General features: G+C 39.9%; 2 protein-coding genes across 8 annotated transcripts in view; one reads left to right on the plus strand and one right to left on the minus strand.

Moving 5' to 3' along the window:
- The window catches only part of CCDC146 (coiled-coil domain containing 146), a 128,871-nt gene extending 119,319 nt beyond the window's left edge, over positions 1-9,552 (plus strand). For all 3 annotated transcript variants that reach the window (XM_037889208.2, XM_043552065.1, XM_043552073.1), the window contains 4 exons: positions 5,018-5,146; positions 5,967-6,104; positions 8,026-8,274; positions 9,349-9,552. In XM_037889208.2, coding sequence (XP_037745136.1) covers positions 5,018-5,146; positions 5,967-6,104; positions 8,026-8,274; positions 9,349-9,552 — 720 coding nt within the window. The remainder of the gene's footprint in view (positions 1-5,017; positions 5,147-5,966; positions 6,105-8,025; positions 8,275-9,348) is intronic.
- A 258-nt stretch (positions 9,553-9,810) lies between these two features.
- LOC102932823 (gamma-secretase activating protein) overlaps positions 9,811-12,906 on the minus strand; it is a 63,075-nt gene continuing 59,979 nt past the window's right edge. For all 5 annotated transcript variants that reach the window (XM_027826229.3, XM_007063788.4, XM_043552078.1 and 2 more), the window contains one exon: positions 9,811-11,526. In XM_027826229.3, coding sequence (XP_027682030.2) covers positions 11,435-11,526 — 92 coding nt within the window. In that variant the 3' untranslated portion in view covers positions 9,811-11,434. The remainder of the gene's footprint in view (positions 11,527-12,906) is intronic.

The raw sequence follows: 12,906 nt of genomic DNA on the forward strand, positions 1-12,906 counted from the left end.
ATCTGGTTCCAGTTCAGATGTACCAAGTGTCTTTCAAGAACAGTCATTTGCATAAGATATTGACCCAATGCAGTGGATCCAAATCTGACCCTTGATATTGATTCAGCTTTGAATCCAATCAGTGACACCAAACCTAATTCAGTCCCTGAGCCAGCCCCTTGTCTCTAGGAAAAATGGTTTTATAGCTAATGTACTGGACTAGGCTTTAGGAGCTCTGGGTTCAATTGCTGGCTCTGCCACAGACTTCCTATGTGACTTTGGACAAGTCACTTAGGCCCAGATCCTCAAAGGTATTTAAGCTCCTAACTTTCATTTATTTCAATGGAAGTTAGGAGCCTAAATACCATTGAAGATCTTGGCCTTAATCTCTCTGTGCTTCAGTGCCCTATTTGTAAGATAGAAATAGCAACATGTCCTTTCTCCCACCCTTTGTCTGTCTTGTCTGTTTAAACTATAAGTTTTTTGGGATAGGCTCTATCTCTTACAAGCACAATGAGACCCTGATTTCTGGTGGGGGCTAAATGCTTCTATAATACAAATAATAATAATAAGTATCTCTTTTCTGTGTTCTTTTCTCTGTTTTTTCTTTCTTCTGTTGCCTGTGATCTTCTCTTCCTCTTTTCTACTTCCTCTTTTCCCTTCTTTATACTTCTCAACCTTTGCTACCCACTTTGCATTCCAACTCTTTACTATTCTTCCAGCCTTGACTGCCATCCCCTCTTACACCCACCACTTTTCTTCCTCTCCTTCTCACCCTTGCCACTCTCTCCACATGCATCTCTAGCATTAGAGTGTGGTAGATTCTAATGTCTAATGCCAGATGAGCTACTAGCAATAGAGATCAGAAACTAGTTCCATGCTAAATATCAAATAATAATCATTAGGATTAGATGCTTTAGTTACTATCAGTGTTAGGCATCTAGTCAGGGCTGGCCTTACCATGAGGCAAACTGAGGCAGTCACCTCAGGTGCCAGACTGTGGGGGGGGGGGGGGGGGGTGCCACTAAGCCCCAGAGTGCCCCCAGGTATAAATACCATACAACCTTTAATTGGAATTGCATATCCGGGGACTGGTTCTGCAGACTGAAGTGAGCCATGAGCACTAATCTGTCTTCATGCATCAATGAGAAATATTTGGCATTAAATGGTAATTGGTCCAAAGTGCAGACCTGCTGAGCCACTTAGTGCTTAAGGAGACAGCTTCACTCCTAAGCCAGCAAAAAGGGACCAACCTGTGAGAGGTAAAGGCGTTAACCTCAGAATTTATCCAGTGTCATGACGGGGTGAAAAATGTATGGCCTGTTTTATGCAGGAGGCCAGAACAGATCATCAGAATGGTACTTTCTGGTCTTAAAATGTAAAATCTATGAAACAAGAAACAGTTTTACCCACAGCTGACACTGACGTATAAGGCAAGTGAGTGAAGAAAATAAAGAAGATTATAGTCAAACAGTTATACAAATACATTAGCATGGTTATTTACATGCATGCCATTTATTTTTTGTACCCTTGGGTTGAGTACCTTCATATAAAGCTATATGTATTCTCTTTCACCTGTGAAAATGAAAACTTTGCATTGATACTATTTAAGCTGCTTATTATTTTTATTTTGAATACATTATAAAACCTTTTTCTCATTACATTTAAATGCATACTTAAGAATCTGGGATGTTTGCACTTCAGAAACACCCGTAAGTCTATATTTAAGTTTAGTGTGAAACTTTATAAATGTGTCTGGTCTGAGTTGGTAGGTGTATCCTCTGACAAAAACATCATTTATAGAGTAGAGACCCACTCCTGCAAACTCTTGAGTGAGCGGTCTCTACTCACATGACTAGTCTCATCAATATGGATTGTGCAGATGAGTAGGTTTACATGACTGAGACCCAGATGTGAAGTACAACTGGAACTGTAGCTACATCCTGTTATTTATCATAGACTTGTTTTTAAATTCTTCTTTTTTGCAAAACTCAGTGTATTGTTGTGCTCGTGTTTCTAGTTAACTAGCATCAAAAGTATTTCTCAATCCCTCTGTGGTCCAACCCAAATGATGCATGTTTGCAACCAAAACATGATTGGACAAATGAAGGGACAGCAATCTTACACTGTGACTTGTTTGTCTAATGGCTAGTTCCCCTTTTTAAAAGTTTTTAAGGTTCTTTTCTGTGCTGCTACTTCTTAGAACAGGAAGAGATGGCTGCTGCTTTTTCATACGAAAAAAGTGCTTAAACTGAATGTTCTGGTGACTTTCCATTATCATAGCAAAAAACAAATGAGGCATCCAGTGGCACCTTAAAGACTAACACATTTATGCATCACGAAAGCTTATGGCTAAATAAATGTGTTAGTCTTTAAGGTGCCACTGGATGCCTCGTTGTTTTTGTGGATACAGACTAACATGGCTACCTCTCTGATACTTGGTATCATTATCATAGCATCACATCTATCATCTCTCACAGATCTGTGTTTGCATTTCTACACATCAAAAAACACATGGCCAGCACTGAACCTCCGGTGAACCTATTCCTGTGGTTAGGCCTAAATATTTCTTCATTTATGGTAAATCATTGTGGCTGCAAGAGCCCAAGATAACTATCTCCCTCGTAATTTTTCACCTGAGAGTATATGGATTGTCTTTAGACCTAATTATTTGCATCATGTTTACGTTAGTGCTGAAAGATTAATATGCCAACAGATTAACCCATGATAGGTTACTATAGATATACCAAATATGTCATGTTGCAAAAATGGACTAACACTGTATTGCCAATCCTGCAGGTTCAAACATCAGGAGGTAGACTAAAAAGAATCAAGAGATTGGCTTAAAAATCATGAGATTTACAAAAATTAATCACCTATCTTTTTTTGTCTGTGATCGGCTGTTTTTAAACTCTCATCAGGAGCCCCCACCACCATGTACATGTGCATGCCAGATGGAAAAGTTAACCTGAAATGTACACAAAATGCACACAAAAATTGGCAGATCACCATCTGCCTATTGTCTCTGAATCTGTATGAGGGATGTGTTCTCCCCAGCATCCTCCTCTCATAATCCCAAAGAAATCTCTTTGGCAGCCTCCCCAGCTCCCGTCTGTGCTCCCATGGAAACCAGTGCCAGGTCCCTTCCTACTTCTTTCAGCTTTTCCCCGACACTGAACTCTACCTTCTGCTGGACTTTACTCCTGTTCCCTAATCATATGGCCCTGCTGCCGGGGCCCCTCTTTGTCCCTTGTCGCTGTCTTGTGTCCCTTGACAACACCCCCACAGCCCTTGCCTGTGTCACTTGTCCCGACCTGTGTTTCAGCTAGCTACTTTTATTTCCTCCCATTACCATTGGATCTGAATGCCTTCTAATATTCAAAAACTGAGCTCACAGTGGCTCTGTCCAGCCTTTAGGAGCAATAGCTTGGTGAGTTTACAGGGTTTTGTTTCTTTGTGTGTGTGTGTAACTTACTGAGCGGGAAAGCTATGCCAAAGAAATGAGAAGTTAGAGTCTGTGTTGTGCCTCTTGGGCAGGAGCCCAACAATGTTCAAGGAGCTGAAGATGTGAACTGCTGTACAACTTGTAAGCGTTAATAGCAACATCACTAGCGTTGGTGTCTCATTTTTATTTCAGCTATTCAACTTTTTTTTTGCCTCTTTCCTTTCTGGGTAATTTCTATTACTGGGTTTCCACAAGTACAGACTCTGAGGCATTTTCCCTCTCTGCTCTGAGTAATACAGGTGCCAGTACAAAGATAACAGGCAGCAGCGGCCAGAAGAGGAGGGCTGGTCTCAGCAACATGGCTGTGAATCGTTGGCCTCAGCAGTTGCACATATACTTCCTTTGTTGTATTTCATATTGTCTATGACTAGTCCCTATTCCCACTCCTGGGACAGGCAATGGAGAACAAGGTAGTTCATCTCAGACACAGGGCTGTTGAGCTAGGCCTCATCTGCTGGGTACAGAGTGACCAAGGCACTGAAAAGATGGTGTATTTGCATGATTCGAAAAATGGTCTGGGGATAAAGAGGGAAATGAAACCCCCACTTTCTGGTGAAGAGAAGAGAGTTTCCATCTATCCAGGGTTTGCCTGAGAGCCATGGTGTCCTTGCCTAAAGAAAATTCTCACTCTAGTAATCCCACAGCAGCCTCCCCTTCTGCCCTCATTCCATCCTCTGTGTTCTCAAGGGATCGGTTATGGATCCCCCAGCCACTCCAAGCAGGAAAACTCTCCTTTCCACCAACCCCCCAGCTAGCTGGACTTGGTGTCAAAAGAGGCAGCTTTTTTCCAAACCTCCCACTGAGTACACCAGAGGTGCGGGAGCGTCTCGTCACTCAAAGGGCTGGCATCATGCACGCTGACATTCCAGAGACATGATTTACCAAGAGAAGAATCCCAGGTCACTTTGCTGTGTGTGAGGAAGGCCTCGGCTGAACAAGTGTTTGAAGATGGGTTTGAAACGTGAATAGCTGTTGTGGGAGCCTGTGATAAAAACACAAATAAGGCTAATTCTGCCCTGCCAATCTATCCTATACCCCCTCATTAACTTCAGTAAGGTTCTTAGTGTATAAATCTCCAAAATTGGACCAAAGCATCACTAAGGACATCAGTGACCGGTTTCAGAGCGGTAGCTGTGTTAGTCTGTATCAGCAAAAACGAGGAGTCCTTATGGCACCTTAGAGACTAATAAATGTATTTGGGTATAAGCTTTCACGGGCTAGAACCCACTTCATCAGATGTATGGAGTGGAAGATACAGGAGCAGGTCTAAATACATGTATGCATCTGATGAAGTGGGTTCTAGCCCACGAAAGCTTATGCCCAAATACATTTATTAGTCTCTAAGGTGCCACAAGGACTCGTCGTCGTCGTTTTTTTAAGGACAGCAGTATAATTCATGAGATAAGACCATTTAATTTCTCATCTGTGATTGGCTACTTCATTTATCATGTAACAATGACTTTTTTGTTTACTCACCAAACTGGTTGTTTAAAACCACCACAAACCTGACAGTTATGTTTTCTTGTTTGGTAGTATTCTCAGTGCAAGGACAGAATTAAAAGTCTGGAGAAACACTTTTCTGATCCTGAGGGGAAGAACAGAAAGCGAACCCTGGAAGGAAAGGACCCATCACTACCTGAACTGTTCGAAAAGATTGAAGAGGTAACACAGCATGTCTGACAACAGAATTTATCACAATAGATGGCTGGATTACCCTAGAACTGTGGTTCTCAACCCATGTGACATCATCAGGGCCATACAGATCGTATATATACTGTATGGATGCAGCCCACATATAACAGAGAGCTGCATATGCAGCCCACAATGGTAAACAAATTGAGAACCACTGCCCTAGAAAAATGCAAACAGTCTTTTCTTTTTTATTAAACTTCTACATGGAGAGTTAAAGTCTTTTAGCTAGGCTTGTGGGCACTGCAGCACAGCACACAGCTGTCCATGAAAGCTGTGAGGAGCAGCTCTGCATAGGAGCAATCAGGGCAGAACACAGCAGCATTCATGTGAGCCCACATGTGCCCAGTATTGTCAACCCCAACCAACCTAAATCCAAAGTCAAGTCGCCAATTAAAAAAAAAAAAAGTAGCTTAAAAAGCATAAGACTTTTTTATACAAATGTATATTTTGCATTCTTTTTATTTGCTTTCTGGTTTTTGAGACTTTAGGACTTACATTTTTCAGGTTTCTCTCTACAACCATGAAGAGCCAGAAAGTTCCTTTTGTTTTAAATTAAAGCAGTAATACAGAAACTAAATAAGCTCTGTACTGAGACTTGGAGTTAGTGTTAGGGTTGTAGTCTTGGTCATTCAGGAAAGGATTCATTTTGAAGTGGTTATTTATGCTGTTATTTATTTACACAATTTGAAAAAGCTGTCAAGTCTGTAAACATGTATCTATTGCAAAGTGATTGTGAGCAGATCTTACTCCTACTCATTCACCGTTGTGTATGGGTTTGTTCTCATTACAGTTAGAAATACAGCTGGTACAAAAGGAGGAGAAATTGTTGGAGAAGGACTTTATTTATGAGCAAGTTTCACGGCTAACAGATAGACTTTGTACCAAGACACAGAATGGGAAGAAAGACACGCTGATATTAGCAAAACGGGTAAGTATCAGATCAAACTCTTTGTTTCCAGGCATCCAGTATGTATCCATATTTCTTATTTCTGAGGTCGGGAGCTTAATAGCTAAGGAAAATGGTGAAGGTAGTCTCCTTTTTGAATGAATGCTCCAACCAATAGTTTCCAATAACTATGTGGACCTGCTCAATAATAGGAAAAACACAGACAGGCTCCATACTCCTGCAATCTGAAAGGAGATACATTGAGCCAGCAGGCAGGTTTTTCTTACACATTTAGGCTGAGATAATCACACACCCTTGTGTTAAAGAAAATTCTCAAAACAATCATTTTTCCTTATGTTTATCACATTTATTTCTGCCTGCCTCATAGAGCTAATATTTTGAAAAGATAAAGGAGGCTCTCAGAAAAGAAAAACCCAACTTAAGAGGTTTGTTAAAGAAAAAGCAATGTCAGAACAGAGACACTGATAACAAGTGAGGTGAAAAGAGACAACCAAAGACAGAAGAAAACTGAAGTGAATGAAGAAAATCTGGCTCAGCCTTGTTTTCTTTCCAGGTATTAGGGTTGGAGTTTGAACAGATCCAGATAAATAAGAACAGACCATTGCAACAACAAACATGTTTAAGTTGTTTTCTACAGGGAAATTTAACATGGCTGCTGCTAACCTTTGTTTGTTTAAAGTGTGGTTCTACTATGAGGAGTGACTGTAGAAAAGGATATCGTGGATAAAAATGGCATTGATTCTTTTCCTCTTTCAATAATTCTCCATAACATATGGTCACTTAAACATGAACACATGCTGTTTCTAACTATCATATATGCTGGGAATCAAGCTGGGGTTCGTTCTTGTGCATCATCACCAGTAAGAGCCTAGCTGACTTGCAGAAAGGTTACCTTTGTACAACCCCATTGTCTTGATATTATACTTCCAGTTGCCTTCACTAGGCTCATGCAGGCATAAGTGAATACAATTTGGTGTACAATGCTGTTCACTGTGCACAATATGGAACAGCTTGCAGGATGAAATTCTGCACTATGAAGTTAGAGTTTTGCTATTGACTTCAGTGGGGCCAGGATTTCATCCCCAGCCTGCCTTTTTAATAGCTGGGTTGGTTCTGCCGTGCCAACAGGAGTAAAACAGTGAGTACAATGTTTTCTATTGAAAGTGAGCTGGTATGGCTCTGAATGTACACAAGAAGCAGACTGGGTGACTAGGAATGTGACATTTATTTTTAAATGTAGAACCATGCTTTAAAAAATAGACAGTTAAGGTGAATTTTTCCTCCATCCAGTACCGAACCCCCAGCCTCTATTTTATGGTCCCTTGGGACAATGACAGTTTCACAAAAATTATACATTATTTTCTTGGCTCATCAGCTGGGTGGGGATTTCATGGGTACCTTATGTGAAAATTTTTCCAATAATTTTTCTGCCCCACACTTCTGTACATTGTATTTTCAAATGTGTAAACAAATAAATATTAGACTTTTAAATGCATGTGTAACTGAACAGTGTATGTAAATTCACAAATAAGTGGCAAGTTATTTGTGCACACACAAATGTGAACACTAATTTTTTTTAAAGACTAGGCCAAAATAACAGTATGGCTTAGCAGTACTAACATTGAAAGTGATAACTAATAAGGTTAAGGGAGATAGTTTTCCTTTCCAATTCAACAGAAAAAGAAATAGACAAACAATATGTGCGTTAGCTCATATATTATATTTATCTTACTTTACTGGCTTTTAAAAATGATTAATATGTATTGTACAAATAAAAGCACTATATCATCCAGAAAGCCATATAGATTTTCTGTCTTTCCTATTATCTGCCAGTTTGATGAAAAAGTTTTCCATTAATTCTCTGAAAATACAGATCCTGAAAGCAAGATTGGTTCTTAATTAAAGAGAAGAACTGGTTAAAGTTTAATGTTATTGATTCCAGATGAATGAACTACAGCAGAAAATAAAAGATAAAACCAAAAAGATGATGGCTCTTATTGCAGAGTTATCCATGCAGCAAGCAATTACCATTAAACTGCAACAGGAAATGAGGGACAAAGAACAATTTTTGCTGACTGTCTCATCAAGGATAGAAAAAGGTCTCCCTCCTCCTAAAGAAACAGAGATTGAGTGGATGAAGGTATTGCGCAATGAGGAGATGCATAAAGCTGCAGGTGAAGCTAGAGAGAAGGTAGGTTTTTGTCATATGGTACAATTTGAGATTCATTCACATTGTTCCAGTTTATTTACTTTTTTTAAGGGCTTTGCTGTGTGACTTCTTATTGGCCATCTCCCATCCCCCACAGTTTGGTGGCGGGGAGTCTTCTTGAAGAATAGGGCAAGACTGACCTACCCTTGTGGAAGAGCTTATTGCCAAGCTGTTTTGTGGAAAGTCACAACAGAAGTCTTGCATACTGTATATAATGAAAATTCACCAATTGGTCAGCTGGTGTCTAGTGCTAAAAGGAAGCTTTACATATCAGTTTAAACATTTTAATTGTTTGGATAGTGGCAAGATAGAGGAGCACTGATCTTTTCAGATAATATACTGAGGGTTCAGTTTCAGGATGCGAGTACAAAGGAAGAAACTAACCCCACCTTTTCTCTTAGGCGCTTGTAGATGCTAGACTGGCAGCGACAAAGGGAGATTAGATTGCTAGATGGCAGTGAGCAGGAAGAGCACATGGGAAAACGCTGCAAGTTCCTTAGTGGGCAGCTTGCCTCCTTAAAACCAATTGGGACAATCAATGATCTGTAGGGGGAGAGTTCACACTAAGTAGGGGCAATATTATAAAAAGATGTCCTATTTGTATGAGGTTCCCTCAACCTCAGGCTCACGAGGCAGGGGAAAAGTATAATTTCAGTAGGGCGCATTAACAGCACTCCTGACAGCACTAGCCTCCACAAGGGCTGGATGAAGGCAGGCCATGGTCTTTCCACCTCTCTCTGGCAAAAGCTGCCTGAGCATCGAGGAGTGCACAGTGCACCCATTTAAAGAAAGTACTGCCTTGAGGCCAAGGAAGGCTTCCCCAACAAAACTGCTTTGGAATTAACAGTTTCCCCTATGTTATGACAGTCACTTCAATATTTTGTGCCTCAGTTTCCTCATTTGTAGAAATGGGGATATTAGTACAGTAGTGTTCTTTGTAAAGTGCTTTGCTCTATAGCTGAGAAGTGGTAAATGGAGTTCTAAGTAGTGTCTTCACCATGAATTGCGAAACGGACTGTCAGTGTTGTATCCGATTAAAAATGTGTTTCTTCACAGCGTACTGCAGAAGAGGAAGAGTATGCATCGCCAAATAGTGTCTATACAACAGCGGAGCAGCGCCCCAATGCATACATCCCAGATGATGAAAGTGTTCTCCCTTTGCCACGTCCCTATGGTGCTTTGGCTCCTTTCAAACCAACTGAACCTGGTTCAAATATGAGACACATAAGAAAACCTATTGTTAAGCCAATTGAAATCTGAACAAGTGATCCTGTTCCACCTAAACCATAAGTCCAGTAGTAGCAATTGAATACGCAAAGCCAACAGCTCTTAATATTGTAAATGTTTTTAAATGTTTGCTAGCAGTTTGCCAAAATATTCACACTGTAAACAAAATATTTTTGAAGTAGACAGTATAGCTAAATAGTCCCTACAGCACTTTATCCTTGCTAACAGGGGTTCAGCATGCAATACATAGCAGTATTTTGAAATGTTAAGAGGAGTGAACAACAATCAAAATTGGTTTTTAAACTTGTTTATTGTACCTGTTTGTACTTTATAAGCATTTATCAACAAGAGAAGATTTTGTAGCTTTTCTTTTTAACATTATCATAATTGAACTATGTCCTTATTCATTATACAAATAAATCAATATGGGGAGCAGTTTGGACTGAAGATAATTGCCAGGCATGTCTGTTTAAATCAAAAAATGCCCTTTCTCTCACTACAGACCAGTGAGAAAGCTAATCCTCCTTTATCACTGATGGCAACCATAGTAGAGGGAACAAGTCCCATTATTGAGAAGGAGCAAGAGGAGAAGAAAGAGTGAATGCTCTTACATACTGAGAAGTAAAGCGTAAGAAGGGCCCTCTTTCTGGGAGCTGAATCTCTCTCATTCAACACTACGAAATAGGTACACAAGTTTGGGAACATACTCCCCTATTTGAAACTATGCTGAGAAAAGATAACAGAGGTAGTTATACAGAGAGCTTGAAGAACATACCAGAATTAAAAAGAAAAAAAGTAACATCAAATTCATTCTAGTTTACTACTTCTGAAACTTTGGCACATTTTCTTACCCGGTAAATGGAAGTACATCTGTTCCATGCTATTTCAGCATGTTTGAAGTTCACAAATTTTCCCTGTTTGGTAACAAAGCACTCCTTTTTTTATTGCTGTTAAAGCTCACAGCTAAAAAAATAAATGGGTTAGGTCAGTTCTGTATAAATATAGCTGGGAACTGAAGGAAAAAATCTGTAGCAATTTTTTAAAAATCTAACACTTGATCTAAAAACATTAAAAGTCATAGGGGCAGAATTAAATACAATTCATCAAAGTCACTGTAAAGATAAGCTTCCAAAGAAGCTTTCTTATTCTGCTGTATTGTACAGTACATTATAAACATCAGGAAAAGTTCTTATACACATTACAGAGAGAGCAAATATATTAAAACCCAACTCCAAAGGCATGGGGGCAGTACTGTTACGAGATGTACTGCCTATATGAGGAATTTATACACCTTTATTAATACATTATATACAAAGAGTTATTCCGCATTTGTTGCCTCTAGCCTATAACTGTGCAATCTCAAAGAAATCCTTTATACATCAGTGCAATAACAGCTGCCAATTTCTCATTATTTCACAATGTAATTGGACACTTTTTTAAGAATGTCTTGCCTGTAAGTCTGGTATTAGAATAAAAATAAAATTCTAAAGAAACTTTTCCCACCATATTCTGAAACTTTCTACACCTACTCCTGTTAAGCCATTCCACAGTGTAAAACTGAATAATAAAAACATATTTAGCTGGAGAGCCAGGTCTATATCAGATATATTTTTCCCCCAGCTCCAATCCTTCATCTTCCTTGTATTTACTAGCAAGTCTGCAATTTCAGTCTAGTCCCTGCTCAATACATGCATGAGTAGAGTGGAGCATATATTATTTTGGGCAGCTTTTTACTAGTTAATAGTTGCAACTGAAAACTGGGATCGTTTCATATGACATTTGTTTTCTAAATATTAACAATTTTTGAGAAGTATTAAACCCTGGAATTTTAGTTGCAAATATGCTTGTTGAAATGTTGATATATGTAGCAAGACTGACATGGTTTTTTGAATTAACCCAATATATTTTAGCAGTACTACAGGCCTAAAAGCATCATGGTGTGTTTCAGTGCTGTTTCCTCTACAAATTTTGCATTCACATTGTCTTCTTCCTCAAATGGATTCAGACCTGGAAAAGCACATTGAGAACATCAGCATTTACAAAATGAATGTTCTTCTGCACGAATACTTTCAATCCCCAGGACACCATGACCAACATTTTCAATCTGGGGTACCCAAAGTTAGGATTAAAATGTATTTTCATAGATGTGAAGCCCTCCCCCCAGCTTTCATTGATTTCACTTGGACGCTCAGCATCTCTGAAATTCAAACGCTCAGTTTTTAAAAGTTTTCGCCCCTAGTTTTTTTCATAAGGAGAAAAATATTTCTTGTAAGGACACGGGGCTAGATTCACCAAGGTTCTTAAACATTATAATGCCTCACTATTTGGAATTCTCAGCCCCAAGTTAGGTGCCCCAGCTCCTCATACAGTACATGGAAAGAAAGAGTTCAATGCCAAAGAAAGATTCTCAGAATCCAGCACTCTGAGTGGGGAGCCACCTAAAGCAAGCGGGGAGAGAAATGCAGAGAAAAAGGGGTGGGGACTTAGGGCCCAGGTAGTGGCCCAATCATTAGGCTCTTGCGCATTCTGGGGTGGACCTCTCTCAATCTCTCCTGTGAGAAGTAGTCCACTTGGTATAAATATTTAAATATTCATTTGGCAGAGAGCAAAAAAGAGTAACTCTACAGCCTGGTGATTAGGGCACTTGCCTAGGATGTGGGAGAGTTAGGTTAAAGTCCCTGCTCCAGTAATATTTATTTATACAAAAATGAAACAGCTCCAAATAAGAGATTGAGAAAGACCCATCCCAGAATCCCTTATAACCTGGTGGTTGAGATTTACCTGGCATGTAGAAAACAGGGTTCAAATCCCAGCTCCAAATCTAACAGAGCAGGGATCTGAATCTGAAACACCCCTGAAAAATTCCCAACCTGCTTGCCCCTGTCTTTTGAGTGGGCCTGACCCTAGATGTGCACTCTGAGCACACCTACAGGATTGGGCCGCATTGGAGAGGTAGGCGGGGAAACACCTTGTTTGAGAATCCTGCTGGGGCTTCGGTTTGAGTGTGGGATTCAAGCAGCTCATTAGCTGTTGGGCAGCATCAGAACTTAGGTGACTTTGAGCAGGCCCATGCAGAGAATTTTGGTACTGATGGGAATTTAATCGCCCACAGGGTTAGGTGGCAGCTGAGACGTGATTTTGCACATGTCAATGGAGCCGAAATGTTGGGCTTAAGTGACTAACTACCTCTCTAGATGCCCAAGTACCTTTGTGAATCTAGCCCATAAGGTCTGATCCAGAGTCCACTGAAGCTAATGGGAGCCGTACTATTGACTTCTATGGGTTGTTTTTTTTTTTTAAACAGACTCATAGAACCTTTAAAGTCTGTATCAATATAATATCAGGTCATAAGGTTGAGTCTGTCAGCCACTTTTATCTAAGTACAAG

Source organism: Chelonia mydas, chromosome 1 (assembly GCF_015237465.2).
Source record: "Chelonia mydas isolate rCheMyd1 chromosome 1, rCheMyd1.pri.v2, whole genome shotgun sequence".
NCBI lineage: Eukaryota > Metazoa > Chordata > Testudines > Cheloniidae > Chelonia > Chelonia mydas.